This window comes from Heteronotia binoei, chromosome 11, assembly GCF_032191835.1.
Source record: "Heteronotia binoei isolate CCM8104 ecotype False Entrance Well chromosome 11, APGP_CSIRO_Hbin_v1, whole genome shotgun sequence".
In the NCBI taxonomy this organism is placed as follows: Eukaryota; Metazoa; Chordata; class Lepidosauria; order Squamata; family Gekkonidae; genus Heteronotia; species Heteronotia binoei.
Genome location: NC_083233.1, coordinates 47,744,585 through 47,766,266, shown reverse-complemented (window position 1 = coordinate 47,766,266; position 21,682 = coordinate 47,744,585). Strand labels below are relative to the sequence as shown.

The following is a 21,682-nucleotide window of genomic DNA, read 5'->3' as shown; positions in this document are numbered from 1 at the left end:
AAGGCTGAAAAGTGGTGGACTGTTAGGTTTGCCTGGAAAGGTCAGAGCAAAGTATTTCCAGCACTCCACCTGCAGCCAGCCTGGTGGCCTCAGAAGCCCACAAGCAGCACTGACAATCCCTAGTAATTAAAAGATAGCCTGCTTCTGCATATGGAGGTTCCATTTTAAACTATCATATCAAGAACTAACAATAGGCCTATCCTCCATGAGAGACTGAGGGCTGGGAGTGGAGCTAACAGTTTTGTATGTGGGATTCCTCCTTCCTAGTAGCAGTGGTCTTCAGCTATGGAATCTAGCAACTGCTGAGCCTCTCTAAGCCCCTGCGGCATCTCCACTATAACTGGCTGGCCACTGGTGGTGGATCTTAATGCCGCATGGTCATCTGTCAAACAGACAGCCGATGCTAAGTCAGGGTCCTGGAGGGTAGCATAAGCTTCAGGAGAGGGAGATATTATCTAAGAAAGAGTCAAAGTGGAGGAAGCAGACCCTGAAGAGGCAGGCAGATTTCCCGGCAGAGGTCTTTCTGTCAAGCTGGCAGACAGTCCATGCCGAGCCCTTGATCCTGCTCTGGAGCAGATGACAGGGCACATGTCCCACTAAGTTTGGATCTAATCCATACCTTTGCACACCTCTGGAATGAATGCCAGCTGGCCACAGAAAATCCACTCCACCCCTCACCGGCGTGATGCCTTGCCCATCAGCCAGACCAAGCAACACAGTGAGAAGCCTCCTCCACGACAGACCTGGATGAAAAGTTCCACCATCAGCAGACACTTGGAGACCATTAAGCCTGGGAGAGCTGGGCTGCTGCTTTTCCATTGGGGTAACAAAATTCTGCTGCTGAGAACCCTCTGATCTGCTGCTGCTGCTGCAAGGCAGCCTGGAAAACCTCCTTGTAATTCCACAGAAGAGAACACAGCGTCCGGAAAGTGCAAAGTCGTTTCCCCAAGCAGGTGACTGGGCTGAGTTAATCGTTAAGCGGCTTCACCCTTTAAAGTGACAGGTAGGCCAAAAAGAATAAAATGGCTGCTGAGCTCTAAACATCTGCTTGAGCAACTTTTGCTTTGGCAGGTCAACAGAGCCATGGGGTTCTCTGTTGATGGTGACCACGTCAGTTCTCCAAGTGGTGTCTGGGAGTTACTCCCCTCCGCCCAAAACAGCACATGAGTGAGAGAAACTATCTCTCTTGACCTCTTGAAATCCAGTCCCTCTTGCCTCACATTCCTGCACTAACCAGGCTTGCCTGCCCACTTTCCTTCCTTCCTTTTGCAATCTATTATGGTTTGGAGCCTCCCAGACACGGCTTCTGAAACTTGCAAATACAATTTAAAGAGTGTTTCTCTAATCCTTATGCTGGAATGAAGGCACATGCCTCCCTAGGAGGACCTGGCAAACAGCCTCCCTTGCCCTTGAGCAATGCAGAGCCTGGCAGAAGCTGGCTGCCTGCCTCCAAGGACAATGCACTAGTTCATGGCAAGTGGTTAGCAGCGCAGAGAAAGCTGTCCCACCCCACCTGTCTTCTGGGCCCAGAGACAGGGACTGATTCTGCACTAGCTGGTCTCGTTCCTGGCTCTTGAGTTTGTGTGGGGCAGGGAGCAAGCAAGGAACATGTAGCCCCGCTTCAGAGATGGCAATGCAGGGTCTGGAAAAAAACAGCCACCTTCAGGAGCCCCACACAGAAGGGAGGGAAGTGCTAAATGTAGAATTGGTCAGGGTCTCCCCAGGGCAACACAGTCCCAGCAGCTACCCCTGCAAGTTGCTTCCTTGGAGCTGGCAGCTGCTTTCCCTTCTTTTCAATAGGACAACATCTCTGGGGATGGAGAAGAGGGTCTGGCACAGGGTGAGGGTGCTGCTGCAGCTGCCTTCTTTCCCTCACCAAGACACTAGCTGTGCGGTGTTACCTTCCCTTCCACTCAGCACTGCTGCTAGACAGACAGGGCTCAGAGCATGTCTATGCTCAACCGCTGGCAGCTGCTTGAGACAAGCTGATCAGAAACTGCCCTCTTGTGGAAGAAGGAGAATTCCAGTTATGAGAAGGAAGCAGCAGTGGCATCTCCCCCTTCAGGACAGGAGGGCAGAGAGAAAGCAAACATGCAAGGGGGCTTTCAGCTCTTCTTCTCTCATTCTGTTCCTGTCAACAGACACTGATCTCATCAGATCTCAGAAGCTAAGCAGGGTCGACTCTGGCTAGATGGGAGACCTCCTTGGAATACCAGCTGTTGGGAGGACAGGGACAGGCTTTATTTAGCCACCTCTCTGAATATCCTCCAGGCCCCTAGTAGGAGTCAGTCACCAGAGGTCACCATGACTTCCAGGTGCAGACAGAAACACACACACAAAATACCAAAAAAAAAAAAAAAAAAAGACACTGACTTCCAAGTCCCACTGAGTAAAGCTTCAGAGGTTAGTGCTGAAAGCAAACATTCAAAACAGGACCTTGAGCTCAAGAGATGAAAAGAGGCCTGCCTTGCGATGAAGTCTCTTATATGTACACTCCCTGGCTGGATTCTCTTCCCTACCCTTTGATGATAACAGCTGCTCTTCTGTGGGCTGACACAGATGTGTACAGCCCATTCGTGTTATCTTACTTTTGCTCTGGATACTTATGTCAAAAGAACAGCTCTGTGAAGTCTGAAAATTCACATCCATTATTTTTAAACATGAATTGGCCCAGTGGAAAGTATTGCTCACACTCCACATTTTTTCCCCTCCTGAATTAGTGGCGCTTCTAAGAACCCAGATACTTTTGGATAAGACCTCAGAGAAAGTTAAACAGCAGCACAGCATAATAGTTAGGAGCGTAAGCTGCAATCTTCAACTTCAGATCTCAGCCACTTTTATCAGCTTCAGTAATGTAGTGCAGATAATACTAGTCTATCTTGCAGGGCTGCTGTTAAGAAGTTCCAGCACAATATATGCAAAGTGCTGTGGGCCCTTAAGAGAAGGCCTATCTAAATACTCAGCACTGTTCAGCTGCTTGTATCATTAGGGACTATAATTCATGGCCAAGAAGGATGAAAAAGAGGCACAATTTTTATTTTGTTCATTGCAAACACTCGCCATCAGAAATTAGGGAGTGTAGCGGTTAGTGTATTCAACCAGGAACTGGGAAATCTTAAGAACAAAAGAAGAGCTCTGCTGGATTAGACCAGTAGTCCATCTAGTCCAGCATTTTGTTTGTGTGGCCAACCAGTTAGGTGTAGTGGTTAAGGCGTGGACTCTAATCTGGGAGAACTGGGTTTGATTCCCCACGCTTCCATGTGCAACTGTTGGTGTGACCTTGGGTCAGCCACAAGTTCTTAGCAGTAATAATCAACACAACTGGAGCCGGTGTATTGAGTAAAACATATAAGAAAACCATCGGAAACAACGTAACCTCCACGTAAACCATGAGCAAATATATTTTGTGCAAAACTGAAAAGAACAAGTAGTACAGAACACTGAGTATACAATATATGAAATGTCCCCACAAAGTCGTTCCACAGCCTGATAAATGGCTTCTTCAAGTAAACACAGAGGTGGGTGAAAACTTTTCAACGCAGCGTTCAACTCCAAATGGTGCGGAGAAAGTAAGGAACCGCTTATTGCAGGACTCCTCACGATTTCGATAGTAAACACTTCATCAGCCTCCTTCGCCCAACTTTGTGTGGAGCCTTAGCTTGATTTCTTTAACATGGATTACTGCATGCTCTCTTCAGCTGCTGCCTACAAAGTCAGAAGGAGGAGGCTGATGACATGTTTACTATCGAAATCGTGAGGAGTCCTGCAATAAGCAGTTTCTTACTTTCTCTGCACCATTTGGAGTTGAACGCTGAGTTGAAAAGTTTTCACCCATCTCTGTGTTTACTTGAAGAAGCCATTTATCAGGCTGTGGAAAGACTTTGGGGGTGGGCTCCCTCTGGGTGTCCTGCCCCCCCTGGGAGTGCACGCGCAATACATCGCCTCTCCTTTCCCGGTGTAGTGAACACTGAATGATCACTGTCTGGCTATGTATGGCAGATGGTCATTGCAATGGCCTCTCCTACATTACTGCATCCATGCCAACACCTTCTCGCTGGTCCCCCCCCCCCCCCCCCCGTTTTCACAGAATTTGCCACATCATGGTGCGACCGAATGTATAACCGGATGGGCAGGCTGGGCTCACCAACCTCGCCAGCCAAGAGAAGGAAAACTCTAACATCAAGCCCGGGCAGACAGAGCTCGTTAATGTGACATCTACCATCTGGAGGACTCGCTGCTGGCGTCCCGGCTAACTGGGCCATGGCAGATGACCCCATGGTGAAAGGGTGGAGCCAGTACTGCGCACACTGTGCCTCACCTAAAAATTCCTCTGCGCAGGCCTGAAGGGTATCTACATCCACAACCCACAACATACCAAGTCCTGCAGCGATGGGCAAGGGGCGAAACGGCAGGTGGAAGATGCTCTGGAAGCCGCAGTCCCGATCCTGCATGTAGGTGGTTCAGGGTATTGGTCGCCTGATGCTGACCCGGAGACAAAAGCATTTTTCGGCAGCACCCTGAACGACCAAGCAGCCTTATTTAGGGACAGCACAGCTTGCTACGTATGGAGAGGGGCCTAGAAAAGGTAGCCTAAATAAAGCTCGTCTCCTCCCCCCACCCCCAGTTGGCTAGCCGCGGTCAACGGGCATCCTTACTTGCGGTCGAAAAATAACAACAAAGAAAAGGCATGCATCTGCCTCACAAAGTGTGCAAAGACTAAAGCTTGCGTGTTGGAATATCAGAACCATGCTTGACACAGTAGACAGTGGTCGCCCTGAACAACGCTCTGCTCTACTTGCCCATGAACTTCTCAGGTTGAATATCGACATAGCAGCTCTGAGTGAGGTCCGTTTCCCTGAGGAAGGTAATCTTCAGGAACACGGTGCTGGCTATACCCTCTACTGGTCGGGCAAGTCAAAGGCTGAGAGCCGCCTTTCTGGCATTGGCTTCATGGTCAGGAATTCCATTGCCTCTAAACTCGAACACCTGCCAACAGGTCACTCAGATCACATCATGTCTATGCGCCTCCCACTTCAAAACAAGCAGCATGCAACACTCTTCAGTGTGTATGCCCCAACCCTTCAAGCAGATTCTGCAGAAAAGAACAAGTTCTATGCTGATCTACGCTACCTCGTACGGAAGACCCCTACAGAGGACAAGGTGATCATCCTTGGCGACTTCAATGCCAGAGTAGGTAAAGACTCGGAAGCCTGGAAAGGAGTACTTGGCAAACACGGCATTGGCAACTGCAATGATAACGGGCGCCTCCTGCTAGAATTCTGCACGGAGCACCAGCTCACCATTACCAACACTATCTTCCAGCAGAAGAACAGTCTGAAGACAACCTGGATGATGTCTTACACACCCGAGTCATGCCCAGTGCAGAATGTCATATGGATCATCGTCTTGTACGCTGCAATCTCCATCTTCACTTTAAATCTATACCCAGGAGAGGCGGTATCCCCCGGAGGAAGTTTCAGGTTGGCAGCCTTCAGTCAGCTGAAGTTAAAGCTGCCTTCCAGGCAAAACTCCAGACAAGAATTGAGGACCCCAGTTGCCTCACAGATCCTTCTCCAGAAGCACTCTGGGAACACCTAAAAACTACCATCCTGTTGACCTCTGAAGAAGTCCTCGGGTTCTCCACAAGGAAGAACAAGGACTGGTTTGACGAGAACAATCAAGAGATCCAAGAATTACTGGTGAAAAAGAGATCTGCCTACCAAGCACATCTTGCTCAGCCCTCCTGTCCCGGGAAAAAAGCAACCTTTCGCGCTGTATGTAGCAACCTCCAGCGCAAGCTTCAAGACATTCAGAACGAGTGGTGGACCAAGCTTGCAGAGAGAACCCAGCTGTGTGCAGACACTGGTGATTTAAGAGGGTTCTACGAAGCCCTGAAGGCAGTATATGGTCCATCATATCAGGCTCAGAGTCCCTTGCGTAGTGCAGACAGCCAAGTCATCCATACTGAACCGGTGGTCGGAGTATTTTCAGGTTCTTTTCAGTGCCAATTGCGTAGTTCAAGATTCAGCAATCCACCTCACCCCACTTCAACCAGTGAAAACAGAGTTGGATGAGATCCCCACCCTAGAAGAGACTGTTAAAGCCATCAAGCAACTGAAAAGTGGCAAGGCAGCGGGAGTTGATGGAATCCCACCAGAGATCTGGAAGCATGGGGGCATAGTACTACATAGCACACTTCACAAAGTACTTGTCACCTGCTGGGAACAAGGCAAACTACCACAGGACTTTCGCGATGCAATCATCATTACTCTACATAAGAACAAAGGGGAAAAGTCAGATTGCTCCAACTACCGGGGGATAACCCTGCTCTCCATCGCAGGCAAAATCCTTGCTAGAATACTCCTGAACAGACTGGTGCCCACCATTGCAGAAGAACTCCTCCCAGAGAGCCAGTGTGGCTTCAGAGCTAACAGGAGCACCACCGACATGGTATTTGTTCTCAGGCAGCTCCAAGAGAAATGCAGGGAACAGAACAAGGGTCTATATGTGACTTTTGTCGACCTTACCAAAGCTTTTGATACCGTTAGCAGGAACGGCCTGTGGCAAATCTTGGAACGTTTAGGATGTCCCCCAAGGTTCCTCAGTATGGTCATCCAGCTACATGAAGACTAGCGAGGCCAAGTTAGACATTGCAACGATCTCTCGCAGCCCTTCCCAATAGGCACAGGTGTAAAGCAAGGCTGTGTTCTCACACCAACTCTTTTTACGATCTTCTTTAGCATGATGCTTCAAAGAGCCGCAGTAGATTTAGATGACGACGATGGTGTCTACATCCGCTATCGCACTGATGGCAGCCTGTTCAACCTGAGGCAACTAAAGGCCCACTCCAAGACAATGGAAAAACTTATCCGAGAGCTACTGTTTGCTGATGATGTTGCACTTGTCTCCCACTCGGTATCAGCTCTGCAGCATATGACGTCCTGCTTTGCAGAGGCTGCCAAGCTATTCGGCCTAGAAGTTAGTCTGAAGAAGACAGAAGTTCTCCACCAGCCTGCACCCCAGGAAGATTATCACCCTCCTTGCATCACTGTGGGTGAATCAGTTTTGAAGACAGTCCAGCAGTTCAGCTACCTGGGGTGCATCATCTCCTCAGACGCCAAGATCGACAAAGAGATTGACAATAGACTGGCAAAGGCAAACTGTGCATTTGGCCGACTGCATAAAAAGGTGTGGAGCAACAAGCATCTGAAAAAAGGCACAAAGATCAATGTTTACAAAGCGGTTGTGATGACAACCCTCATCTACGGCTCCGAATCGTGGGTTTTATACCGTCATCACCTGTGACTCCTTGAGTGCTTTCATCAGCGCTGCCTTCGCACCATCCTCAACATCCATTGAAGTGACTTTGTGACCAACACTGAAGTTCTCAAGTGGGCGGAGGTTACAAGCATCGAGGCATTGCTGTTGAAGATGCAGCTGCGCTGGGCAGGGCATATCTGCAGGATGGAAAACCACCGCCTTCCCAAGATTGCCCTGTATGGCGAACTTTCCACCGGCCATCGAAATAGAGGGGCACCAAAGAAGAGGTACAAGGACTCCTTGAAGAAATCCCCTGGTACCTGTTGCATTAACCATCACCAGTGGTCTGTCCTAGCCTCAGATCGCAAGGCATGGAGGCACACCATCTACCAGGCTGTCTCTTCCTTTGAGAACGCAGGCATAGCTGGTCTTGAGGACAAAAGGAGATTGAGGAAGAATCATACTGCTACAGCACCAACCCCAAATCAGACTTTTCCCTGCAGCCACTGTGGCCGGACCTGCCTGTCCCGCATTGGTCTTGTCAGCCACCAGCGAGCCTGCAGCAGACGTGGACTACTGCACCTTTCTTAAATCATCGTTCGCGAAGTCAAGCCGAGAGAGAGAGAGAGGAAAGACTTTGTGGGGACAGTTCATATATTGTTTACTCAGTGTTCTGTACTTCTTGTTCTTTTCAGTTTTGCACTAAATATATTCACACACGGTTTATGTGGAGGTTACATTGTTTCCAGTGGTTTTCTTATATTGTTTACAAGTTCTTGCAGAGCTTTTCTCTCAAGGGCCATTCTCTGAGCGTTCTCTCAGCCCCACTTACCTCACAGAGTGTCTGTTGTGAGAAGAGGAAGGGAAAGCAGATTGTAAGCTGCTCTGAGACTCCAAGTGAAGGGTAGGGTATAAATCCAGTCTCTTCTTCTTCCTCTGCATGACTAACAACAGGGGATAGAGGCTGAGGCCTTCCCCGATGTTGCTTCTTAATGTGAGGTTCCCCTCAGTCACCATGGCTAGTAGCCACTGGTAGACTTATCTTCCATTAGTCTATCTAATCCCCTCTTAAAGCTGTCTATTCCTGCAGCTATTACTACATTCTCCGGCAGCAAATTCCACATTCTCATCACTCTCTGTGTAAAGTAAACTCTATGTAAATTCTCTCCACCCCCCATGCATAATTTTATAAGCCTCTATCATGTTCCTCCTTAGTTGTCTCTTCTCTAAACTGAAAAGCCCAAGGCTCTTCAGCCTTCCCTTATAGGAAGGTGCTCCAACCCCCTCATAATCTTGGCTGCCCTCCTCTGATCTAGGTCCCACTGTGCCATGGGAACCTGCTAGGTGTCAAGCCCGTCATGAACTCAACCTACTCTACATCACATGGCTGTTGTGAGGATAACATGGAAGAAAGGAGGATGGTGTAAATGCCTCTCAGTCCCTCTCCAAAAGAGCCCCCTGGTTTCCAGGACTTTGAGGATATGGGCACTAATGCACACTTTTAATGCCCAAACCATTGCTTTGGCATAACTACCGAAAGTACAGGAAAGCAGCAGGCTCAACAAGGAACACCATCCTTGGCTACAGAGAAGCCAGCTTGGCAACCTGCAATACCCTTCAGGGATGCATCACCTCTGCACACAAGGACATTCTGAAGCAGCTCATCACATAGAGTGCCTAAAGAAGAGACATGCACACCCTTCCCCACACTCTAGAGAGATTAGAGCACATGGCTCAATACCAAAAATATTCCTGCTCTTTCCATTACAGAAGGTGATGAACCAAAAAAATTACAGCGAGGCCTGATTCCTAGCCATCTTTGGCAAGCTGCAAAGAGATGGCAGATCATATTCAGCGCAAAAAGAGAACACAGCAATTAGGGGAAGTGCCACACCAGCAAGGGCCAGTGCATTCTAAGCTGCTGGTTTACTCCTGTCTCCCGATTCTGTGGCTGAGGCCAGCCATAGCCAGCCAATGGTGACAGTGTCTGTGGCAGAGGCCAACAACCGGTTGCAGCTAAATACACATGATGGGCTGTTGTTGGGAGCTGGCACCCTCCATCAGCTGCTGAGACTCCCACAGCCCTGACAGGATAGCTAGTGTTGGCAACTGTTTGTCTGGTGTCTTGGACAGAGGAGGGAGCCATCACTGGTGGCAGCACAGCTCTTGAATCTGGAGGAGAACCTCAACGAACAGGGTTGCCCAAAACTGCCCAAAACTTGTCCAAGGTTCCCCCAAACTGTCCTAGAGGCAGCCCTGAATGAATCTGCTCACTGCATATGGGATGAAGTTATAATAAGTTACTTTCAAAACACTATCACAGCCTACTCTGGAATCCCCCAAGACCCACTGTACTTCAGCTGTACTAGAAGTTAGCAGCAGCCGGCATTCAAGAGATCATGTGAGCCAGAGGGCTTAGCAACAGGGAAAGACAGGGACACAGAGCGTCTGAAAGCAGCTCCAGTGTTACCTTCTGCCATCTCTCTGTCCAGAGGGGGCACATCATCCACCATAGAGAAGTCCAGTGTTCCCCCTGCAACCTCCACCATGTCTTCATCGCTGGTGCTGCTCTGGAAACTCCCACGTCGGTACCCTTTATTATCCATAGCCAAGAGGTTCAAGACCTGCAGTGGGAGAAGACAGAAAGATGCCACACAGTGAAGATAACCTTGCCAAACTTGTGTCCAAGCCAGGTTTACCACAGCAGTCTGGACTGATGGAAACCATTCAAGTCAGTATACTTTTTAACAAAGAAGGCCCCCTTCTCTCAAATGAAACAAACTGAGACCGCTACACTGCAAGCAACTGGGGCTCTGGAATCTGGCACCTGCAGAACCTCGTTTTACTTTCAAAACAAAACAGTAATCCCTGCAGTCTTAATGGCAAGGGTCCTCCAACCTTGTTGAGCCTGCAGGCATTTACACAATTCTGAAAGGAATAGCGGATGTCAACACAGTGGCAGCCATGTGGGCCCCTAAAGTAAACCCTCCCCCCCATACATATTTTTTAAATAAAGTTTCAACAAAATGAAACTTCCAAGGGGAAAATAGATTTCAGTTTTGGGAGGGGTGAAAGAAACTACCAGATAATAGGACAACTGCCAGGCTTTCATAACATTTATCCTGCTTAAATTCCAGTGAGTGGTCTTTGTTGCCATCTGCAAGTCTTTGCAACATCAGGAACCCTAACCAGAGTGGGTCAGTTGAAATCAGTAATGTGGAGTTCATAAGCCTGTGCACCATGGTTTCTGATGTGGCATGTGCATGCATACACTGACTAAAGGGATTCTTGGTGTAATAGATGCTGGGTGGGTTTCTCTAGTTGACTGGGGAGTTGAAATCCTGTATTCTTCTTGTCTCTCATTCACTTAAGCTCCTCATAGTGAGGATCCTCCCCTACCCCTTCTGGTGCTGATAGAACTGTTCTGGCAAAGTAGTGGAAAACATATGCACCAGTGAAGACAACTGAAGCCAAGCCCTGACGTCAGGGGCATGCTTCCCTGTTGTTTTTTGATATTGCACATTCCCTTTAAGTTGTGGCTACTCCACAGACTTCGTAGGAGGCTCTCTTACCCCGACTGCATTTATCTGGAGGAAATGAACTGAGGTCACCAAGATGGGAAAGGGCTTTTCTGGGACAGTTTCAAGTTTTCCATTTCATTAAGAATCGTCAACTAAACACAGAAAGCTGCTTTGCAGCAACAGCAGAGCACAGAATTAAGACACAAGGAAAGGGAGAGAAATCCAGCATGGCAAGTAGACCAAAGACAGGCCAATTTAACTGCTATGCCTTGAGAGTTTCCACAAGTCACTCCCAGTCTCTCTCTCACCAAGAAGTCAGGAATCCAGATAACCTTAAATATACTTTGGAGCTCAAGGGATTCCCAGTCTGCCCCCAATTGGTTCAAATATAGACTGAAGGCTGCTGTAGAGTAACCCACAGTCTGAGATGCAGGAAGGAAGGGGCCCATAATCACTCATGGCTTTCAGGACCATGGCTTACTCCTGCTCGGCATCATCAATCATTGTCCCATGAGTGGCCAAAACACAAGTGTTTGTATCACTGTTGTGAGAACGGATGAGTATTACCATAGGGAGCCCTAAAACTGACCCAAATACAATGCATGAGCTGTCCAGCATTGAAAGGGTTAATGGTGGGGCTCATCTTCTGGACACAAAGAACTTGCAGTGTGGCCTCAGAAGTACAACCTGCTTTGGACTTTGTCCTCCAGTAGGAGAGAAAGACAGCAGGGCCAAGCAAGTTAAAACACAAGTGCATGCTCCCCTTTAAATTGTGGCTACTCCACAGACTTCATAGGAGGCGGCTGAAGCTGACAGATGGTAGTGGGGGGACCTCAGCCAGTATGCGAGATGAGTGGAGTGTACCAAAAGTGGAGAGGAAAATGCTTGATTCTTTGGGGGCCCAGGGGTGAAAACAAAAGTCCAAATCACCCCGAAGCACCTCCCTGTACATCTCAGCCACAGAACAGGCACTAACTTCAGCAAATACACTCTGACACAATGAATTACCTCGAATGCTTTGCAAACACTCATCAGAAGAAAAAACATTCACTGCTGCTGCAATCTGTTCCGAAAGCAAACAGTTATTTTAAAAAGGTAACACAAAGTGATTCCATGTTGTGCCAACACCTTCAGGGCCTGGCCAGATGCCAGTACAATCTCCAGGTGGCCAAAGCACAGGTGCACGTTGGCTCAAATGCTCATGCTGTAGCTAGTGTTGCGGCATCACCAAGTATTCCTAGTCTTGAGGAGCCACCAGACAGTGGAAAGGTAGCTCATTGTAGCTTTTTAAACAGTGGTTTCAGCTTCAGGATGAGCACTTGCAGAAACTACCTGCACATGACCAGAAACAAAATGATGCTAGGAAAAGTTGAAGGCAGTGGGAGAACAGGAAGACTCAACATGAGATGGATTGACAATAAAGACATGGCCTTCAATTAGCAAAACCTGGCAAGGCTGTTAAATTATACAATGCTTGGAAGCCGTTAATTCATAGGGTCACCATAAATCAGAAGCAACTTTCAACACAAACACATATACATGGTCCTGTAAATTTAGGAGGAGAAGCATAACATGCATCACCCAGGCATTTGTATAATTAGCAAAATTGATCATAAGACCATAAGAAGATCCCTGATGGATCAGACCAATTAATAGTACATCTAGTCCAGCATCCTGTCTCACACAGTACCTGATCAGTTCCTTTGGACAGCCAACCACAGGGCATAAAGGCCAAGGCCTTCCCCTAATGTTGCCTCCTGGGTCTGGGATTCAGAGGCACAAGTGGATGTTTCCGTCATGTCTACAACAATGGCTAGTAGCCATTGGTAGACATATCCTCCAGCAATCCATCTAATCCCCCTTTAAAGCTGTTAACTCCTGTGATCAATGGCCATCACTACATCCTCTGGTAGCAAATGTAGTATTTTTTTGTCCATCCTGAACCTACTGCCCATCAGCTTCATTGGATGCCCTCGAATTCTAGTAGTTTGGAAGAGGGAGAAAAATTTCTCTTTGTCAACTCTCTCCACTTCATACATAATTTTATAAACCTCTATCATGTCCCCCCTTACTCATCTCTTTCTAATCTGAAAAGTTCCAGATTCTTCAGCCTTTCCTAAGAGGTGATGTGCTTCAGCCCCTCTAATAATCTTGGTTGCTTTCTGTACTTTTCCCACCTCTGCAATGTCCTTTGGGAAATAACGGTGACCAGCACTGTACCCAGTATTGCAAGTGAGATCTATACAGGGCATTACAATACTGGCTGTTTTATTCTCAGTCCCATTCCTAGTAATCCCTAACACAGCGTTTGCCTTTTTCACCACTGCAGCACAGTGGGTTGATACTTTCATTGGGTCATCTGCTAGGACACCAAGGTCTTTTCCCCTCTCAAGTCTCTGCAGATTCAGACCCCATTAGCCTATACACAAAGTTGGGATTTTTTTTTGTCCCAATGTGCATCCCTTTACACTTACCAACAATGAATTTAATTTGCCACATTGCTCCCCACACACCTGCCTACAAGATTAAAGTTTTCTTGGCTTTCCTAATCTGTCAATGTACAAGCCCTCCACACTTTCTCATAGTCTCTGGCTAGGTAGCTTACATCTAAGGCATGCATCAAATGGCCAAACTCAGAAGTCACTCTAAAGGACAGATTAAAATACTGAGTTTCTGTGCCCTGTACTGTAATCGGCATGGCAATAACAAGATCTTGTTCCCTCCTAGCCAAAGGAAATGCTGATGAAACTGGGCCAGTGCAGTAGAACATTGTGTATCTAGAAGAGGCCATCTCCATCTGGAAATACTGGTCCAACAAGCTGCAACATTTCCTTCCAGCACCCACCAACGCACTCAGATAAGAACTCTTTTTGGCAACTGTCTGACTGTTTCTTCCTGTGGCCTGCAGGGGATGCACTTCCTCTCCAGACTGAATATGCCCAATGTTACATTCATAGGCTGCTTAGCTGTTATGACACAGTAAGCTTGTTTGTAAAGCATGGTTCCTGTGCCACTCGATTACTCAGCAATTGATGTTGAAAATATCCTCCACTGAAGACACAATAGGTTTGGGATGATGTTGACATAAATTGTTCTAACTCTACAGCACTGGATGAGAAATGGTTCATTTTACATGCAACCAACATACAAGTTAGTTTACAGCTTGCATTTAAAACACCATGTCCACCGTAACGAATTGAGAGAACCAGATTTTACAGTTGGGAAACTGAGGCCTAAAGAGTGACTCTTCCAAGGCCATCCTCCCATTCAACTCCTACATATGCATCAGTATCTTTTGTGACATTGCACCCACAATGACTTTAGTTTTCTACAAGGTTGCTTGCAAGGTGCAATCCATGCTGGAAAATTTTTATGCACAGCCCCATAATCTATAGTATTATGTTCACTTGGTGCATCAAGATAGAGGATTTTTCACCACCCAGCACAGCTCCAAAGGCAGGCTACAGGAGCCACAAAAAGGCATCACCTAACACCAAACATACCTAAGGCAGCACAAGCCCAACGTAAGAGCAGCTATGCTGGATCAAAGGAACATCCATTTGGTTGAGCATTAACTTTCTACAGCAAATGCTCTCAAAAGGCCTATAAGCAGAGCACAGAGGCCAAAGCCTCTCTACTACCCAGAAGCACTCCATGCCCGGCTGCAGACTTATCATGGCTTAGCTGATGATAGGCTTCGTCTTTATGAAGGTGTCTTTTAAAGGTTTCTTAGAAACAAGAGACTCCAGTGACCTGCATACTGCTAGCACTTTATGCTGTGTCCCACATATTGCTAGCATTAAATACATTTCTTTTGCAACACATACAGCACTATGTGGTGCAACTTCTTTATGGGCCACAAGCCCTTCACACAGGCGAGGCAGAGTTTCTGCAAGGACAACATCAGCCAGCTGCCAAGCTCAAGTGCTTCCTTAATAAAAGCTCTGGCAGTTTTCTGGGTCCCCAGCACTCAAGAACGGTTGCTTCATAATCCCAAGGAATGAGAACATTTAAACAAAAAGCAAGTGGGAATGCTTTTGCTAGCTGCTGAAGTAAACAAGCAAACAACACAGAGAAAGGAAGAAGCTTTGGCCAGATGCCAGTGTTTAAAGAAAAGGAAGGCAGCAGTGGAAGAAGTGAAACAAACATATACAAACACACCCTGCCACGAGCAGATTCCCCTTTTCAGAAATGCAACCTGGAGATCCACCATCAGTGGATGCATTCACTGGCAACAGCAAGTCGAGCTTCCCTGGCTGTTAATTACCACCATATATGCAAATGACATCACCACCCCATTCTATCAGTCTGAGAAAATACTCCTAACATGAGATGTCCAAGTCTGAGGACATCAAGATGGGATTCCTTTTTGCAAGGTGGGGCTTGAATGTTAAATCTGCTTATCGAGCATAGAACTGTCCCTTGCCTTTCCTGCCACACACTGAATTCTCTTTGGCTTTTCCTCCCCTATTCCCAGATGAGGAACAAAGAACACGGTTGTTGTGTTGGCCACTACTATGCAGAGGCACAAAACTTACTGGCTGACCATCTCTCAGACCTAGCCTACCTCACGTGTTCATTTTGAGGATAAAACAGAAAAGGAGAGAATCATGTCTGGCACTTTGGGCTCCTTGGAGGAAGGGAGAAATGTAATTGTTTAGATCCAGTCCTCAGATCAAAGCCCCTGCCTCTTCAGTAAAAGCCTAGGATCCTCTGGCAAACTTGGAACTTGTGAAGAGCTTCTTCTCTAGCAGGACTGGCTGGGTGACTGGTCCACATGAAGATTTCTTGCACCTAGGCCTAGTCCCTGCATTTATCAATTTTGTTGCAGTGAAGGTGATGCAGAAACAAAAGAAACATCATGCACATGTTCTGGAGCCAAAGCACATTTTAAAGAAACATCCAGCAAAACCGGTGCACCATGATCTCCACGAAACTCGGGGCAAAGATCAGCACTCAAGTCAACATGCTTGGTGCCATTTTACCAGGAAAAAAGCTCCCAACATCCCTGCATGTTTCATTCCATTTTTATGGTTCACTCAGCACAGCGCATCCATAAGGGCCCCTCTTGCAAAAGCTTGGGGGCTCCACTGGGTGAAAGCACATGGAACAAAGGCAGAAAGAGAGGCCCAAACTGGCCACAATGTTGACTAAAGGAAAAACCCTTCTTCTTGTGTGCCACACACAAGACTCATTTAAAACTATATCAGTACTTTGGGGATACCTTTTCTGCAAGAACCTGGGCACTAGTAAGTGTCCCCCCCTTATAAGCTTGGCCTTCTTCCTTTGACACCCCAAAACATGTTAAGGGTGTGTCTGGTCTCTGTTATAACAATAAACGCCATGGGTATTTCCCTACAACATGAGACACTATGGCCTATCCCACCTTGCTCCTTAAAGCTTCCCTTTTTTGTTGACAGTGGCATAAAGAAGACTGCCAGATCCACTTGAGGACCTGCAGTTTATAGCAGCCCTTGGCAACAGCCGCTTATTCTCCCCATTCATATAGGTATTTGGGAATTTGCAAACTGAAACAGCGTTGCCAATCTCACTGGCACCCTCCCATGCTGAAGCACAGTGAGACCCCCAGTGTGTTGAAATTGTGGGAGGTCAGAGTTCAGCTCTATATGGCACCTGCAAAGGGTGTGTCCTTAGGAGGTGCCATATAGACCTGAACTCTAACCTCCTGCAACTTCAACATAGACAGAATGGCAAACAATCCAGACACAAGAAACTTGCATCACTTCAGCTGACAGAACAGCAATTTTCTTTTTGAAACATAGCCGGAAATATGGTGGCATAGCAGCATAGATTCAGGGAAGCCATTATGTTTAAAAAATCCACAAGTCTATTAGCTGCTGCTCATTAACCCTCCTACTGCCACATACAAAACCCTTCAAATGCCAGTACAAAGGTGTGCAATCCCTGCCTTCTACCACTAAATGCTTTCAGGTGTCATTTGGAATGTTTCCCAGGTGGCTGAAAATGGCTAGTGGTGTGGGCCTCCTCCAGGTCACCCAAGCACCTTCTTTCCCTCCAGGAATGGATGATACTCTTGGATCTAGGCTCCGGTGCATTAATTTTATTTATAACTTCTTTCCCTCCCCCATGCAGCAGAGGCTCCCCAAACCACCAGTCCAGGTGCCAATCAAGATTTGTGAAGGTGCATTTAGCACAGTGTCTTCTGACCCCTTGCACCAGATGGCACAGCCCCGACTGCAGATGCAGAGGGCAGAAGAGGCTCAGGTGGATTCCAGAGCTGGCTGTTGGTAAAGGTGCCACACAGGTATTCCTGCCACTAATCCTCTGACTGTGCTTAAGGTGCTTCTGTCAGGTTCCCTGGAGAGGCCCCAGCAAACAGTCTGTGCCAACTCCTGATCTACTTCGGTTTCCTTCTAAAGTTGCAGCAATCTTTTTTCACATGGCTGTCGGGTAAACAACAAGATAAGGTTAAAACACTTCTGCATTATACATGCTGCACACATTATTCATGAGTCATAGATGTAAAATTTCCAGAAGTTTGGGAAGCTGTATTTGGCAATCATTGTCACTGTTTCTCCCCTCCTCCCTCGATGCATCTACCCCATAACCCAGCCTCCTGCAACACTTACTCGCAGTAACTATATTCAGGGCAGAAAAGGAGAAGACAGGAGCATACACTGGTACTACTTCATTCTGCTGTCAGTGTGGTACTATGTTTGCGTAGCTCCCTCAGGTGCAACTGAGGGCCACAGGAAGCAGAAATACAGTCCAAGGTGACTACCTGCCGCTCAGCTCTAACCTGTGCTACTGCTGACCAAACACCTGTCTATTCTCTTGTCAGATCAGAGCCTCCCATACAGCAGACCCAGCAAACGCTGGTCCAGTGGCAGTCTCTACAATTTATGAGAAAGACTTAACTCAGTGGTTATTGGCAGTCCCCGAAGAGGGCAGCCCACTGTGAAGGAACCCCCAGACAGAGGCACAGAACCTGCAAGAGCACCACATGCAGAAACTGAGACCTCACTTGCTACTTACTGCTGTCTGACACAAAACTTTCTTACTGTGTCTCTTAGCGCCTGCTGCAGACAGGCATTCAGCAGCGGGAGAGGGCAGGAAAGCCTACATCCCCACTGTAATGCCAACCATCAGCTGCGCCTACAACATGACCATTGGCTGCAGTAACCAGCTCCCCTGCGGTAGGGATGCCAACTCTCTTGTTTTAGCCTTGCTCCTACCCTATGTGCAAACTGCACACATCCGGCCACCTCATGGACATGAAGTAATTACAACAACTCTGTCTCTGTGACTCTGCAGTCCATCAGTGCAGCTTGCAATGGAGCCTTGCTGGAACAACAGACTGAGCAACCCCACTATTCTCTCCTGATCTCGGCATTCCTGATGCCATTCGATAAAAGTGTGGATTTCTGAACAGCTGTGTCTGTGTGATAGATATGGATGGTTCCCACCCCGTGCTTACTACTGATCTTAGCTGCCTTCAGCTTGGAACTCACACTGCACTCCAAGGTTTCTCCCAGCCACACTACTCTCTAGTAGAGAGTGCTGTTTCCTCTTTGGGGTATTCTATGCAGTGGCAATGGTGATCTCACTGGGGGGGTGGGTATGGGTACCTCAGCTTGATTACCTGTTGACCATCTCTGTCATGGGAGTGTTTATAGCTCACCCCAGTGATTGGTGCCTTGTGGTCTGGTGCCTGTGGACTTCAGCACAATTGCTATGCCCTCTACATCACGGTGGGGGTTTGCTGGTGCATATTTCTCCTGTGCTCTCTACACCATGATGGGGGGGGGGGGGTTCTGGCATGGAGCAGGCATAGGATACCAGCTAGTGCCACAGGTGCCACACTGGCAGTGGGATCATAGGATTGAGCTCTTACTTTTTCATAAAATTAAAACTTATTTTACTGCCTCAATGTAAATTGCATAATTTACAGGTTACCACATAAACAAACTAAACAATTTTAAAGTCCCAGAGAGGTAACCATGTTAGTCTGTCACAATAAAAACAAAGGAATCCGGTAGCACCTTAAAGACTCACAAAATGTCATTCCAGCAGAACTATTTGGGAGACCACTTCTTCAGATGCTATAAATGCCTTTGTTTGCTACAAGCAACATGGCAGTTCCCACTTTCTCTAGTATTTCCAAAAATAAATCACTGCACTCCCATGTTACCTTAGAATGTGTTTCCTGAGCACATGAACCTGCCACATATTGAGTCATATCGCTGGCCTATCAAGATCAGAATTGTCTACTCTAATTGGAAGCTTCAGTGTCTCAAGCAGGTTTCTTTCAGCTATTTGGTCCTTTTTTAAAAACTGGAGATGCCAGGGATTAAACCTGCATGCAAAGAGATGCAATACCACTGAGCCACACTCTGCCCCATCTTAGTTTTTGCTATTTGCGGAGTAAGGAGGACAGACTGAAAACAGAAAACAATTTTGTAGTATACACAACTGTACAACTCAGGCAGAAACTGTCTCAGTTGTAACAGGACTAGCAGAATATTCATACTTTACAACATGGAAACAATGACTGCTTCAATCATGTATCATCATCATACACATTATCACATTATAAATTCACTGTGGACAAAATTAGCCACACTTAATATATGAATGCCTTTGTCTACAGTACACAAAAGAACAGTCTAATGCTGTAAGAGAGTCTTGCATAAACATACCATTCATACTTTTTTCCAGCGCTCCCCCAAATTTGTGTTTTAATCTCTTTTTGTGCTCATACAAGATCTGTTCTAAAACACTTCTTTGCCTGTAGAGAGCTTTGTTTACTCTCCTGGGCAGACTCACTCTGGCCATGACTTCGGCTCTGAAAGTCCTTATACTATAACTGAGTGCTGGAAAACAGTAATGTCACAGACCCCACAGAACACAAAAAGGATGATTACAGATAAGTTAGCCAATCAGCTAAAGTTAAATTATACCGGCCATCCTGTGACAAATTTTAAAGGAAGATGCATGACTGGCTATCCTTGAACTGATCAACTTCTTTGGAAGTCTCCCTAAATTGAATTTCCTCCTTCTCTGTGACCAACATCTCAGAATACACTCTTGTTCTCTTATTCACTGACGTTGCATCACCAGAGTTCAACAACTTCCTACAACAAGCAAGACTCCACCTTCCTCTTCTGAAAAATCAAGCCTAGCCCAATTCTGATCCTGTCTTTAACCGTAGGGCGGAATGTCTTAGAAATAGCACCAGGCAAATTTTCTGTATTGATCAAATGTCTTCTCTAGATGTTGAACTTTCAAAGGATATCACATGCTCCATAAATCAAGTTATTCTGGGCTATGCTAGAGTTCAAAGGAGTCTGAAGAACTCTCCCCCCTCCCCAAACTAAGGAGTGAGTTACACCAGCTCCTTTCTCTTGTTCAGAGAATTCAGTCACATCTGAGGAAGTGAGCTCTGACCCACAAAAGCTTATGCTAGAACAAGCTACTACTGTGGTGGAGCGCACTGGAAGAGAAGCAATCAGTTCTTGCTCACTCCCCAAACCAGATTCCAGGCTGTAAGAACAATTTAACATGAAATCACTACACATAAAAGATGTGAACAAATTTTCCAGGACACAGCTGAGAAAGTTGAGAGACTGCATCACTTCAGAAGTCAACAATTGTGCTGACCACCTTTTTTCTTGGAAATCTCTAGCTGCATTTCTCAATAAAGGCAGGGGTGTGAGCAATCATTCCAAGTTCCTTCCTTAATGCAGAATGAGCCCAAAATGTTGCTAAAGCACTAATGTGATAACGTCAATCACGGCACCTTCCCATGCACTTGGGAGAATATTATAAAAAGGTTAGGACAATCCTGATGAAACACAGAACACCTCTTATGTCCCCAAGAAAGCCCTAGAAAATATTTGGAGAATCCAGAAAGTCCCCAGTATGAAGCTGCTGAAGTAGAATTCAAGAAATCTAATATCCTTTAGCAAGGACTAACGGCCATCAGCCCTGAAGTACTATTAGCTAGCATAGCAAAATGAAGGAAACTGCATTCTCTCCAACTGCTGCTACTGTGAAGGATCCCTATATTTTTCTTCATTTAATTTGAACTTTATATCTCACCTTGTGTGTCCTGTGGTTCATGGCCCTTTGCTGATTACCAAGTTATCTGCATCATAACCTCATATTTTATCTGCTTATAGCAGACCCACTGCACATATATGACCAAGTGAGCTCTAGTCCACAACAGCTTATTCTGGAATTAAAAAAATACAAAACAAAACCTTTTGTCATACAAGTGCTACGAAGATCTGGGTATATTATTCATAATACAACATTATTAATGTGCATGGAGGTATTCCTGGGAGAAGAATAATCTGAATACAAGATCTCTGCCTCTATTATGCAAATGAGGGAACCCATATTCAGACAGAGTCCAGCTTTCCAGATGCAGAAGAGAAATGTCAGGCGGCTCTTTCTGCCACAGACAGCTTGCTGGCAACTGCTGGGAGGAAAACACTTGGCCTTTGGCAAGGCAGTTCCTGTGTTCTGACTGCAAAGCAATGTGGCCATGTACCCAGCCTCCAGGAGGGAACCAAACTCAAGAATTGTTAATTAGATCTGAAGGGGCTTTGAACAAGGTGTTCCACAGTTCTTCAGGCCCATCACCAACCACAGCAAGTAACAAGTTGCTTTCAAAAATGGGCAGCATTTTAAAAAATGCTTTCTGTACATAGAGAGTCTGTCTACTTCAACATCTTGACGGCCATAACAGCCAGCTACATTATTCTGGGAAGCCCTCAGGAAGGACACAAAGATAACATTTGTTTGATTCATGGCATCTAGCAACCAGAGATATGATGTGACTGAACATGGAGGTTCCATTTAACAATCATATTTGATAGTTGTTGGCAACCCTGTCCTCCCTGACTTACCTCCCT

The 21,682-nt window shown here is 46.6% G+C and overlaps 1 protein-coding gene across 1 annotated transcript in view; it reads right to left on the bottom strand.

The window, feature by feature from the left end:
* Nucleotides 1–21,682, bottom strand: part of CLCN5 (chloride voltage-gated channel 5) — a 44,998-nt gene that overhangs the window by 10,941 nt on the left and 12,375 nt on the right. Inside the window, exon 2 of the mRNA XM_060249000.1 lies at nt 9,731–9,884. Within this exon, the coding sequence (XP_060104983.1) occupies nt 9,731–9,866 (136 nt within the window). The 5' untranslated portion in view covers nt 9,867–9,884. The remainder of the gene's footprint in view (nt 1–9,730; nt 9,885–21,682) is intronic.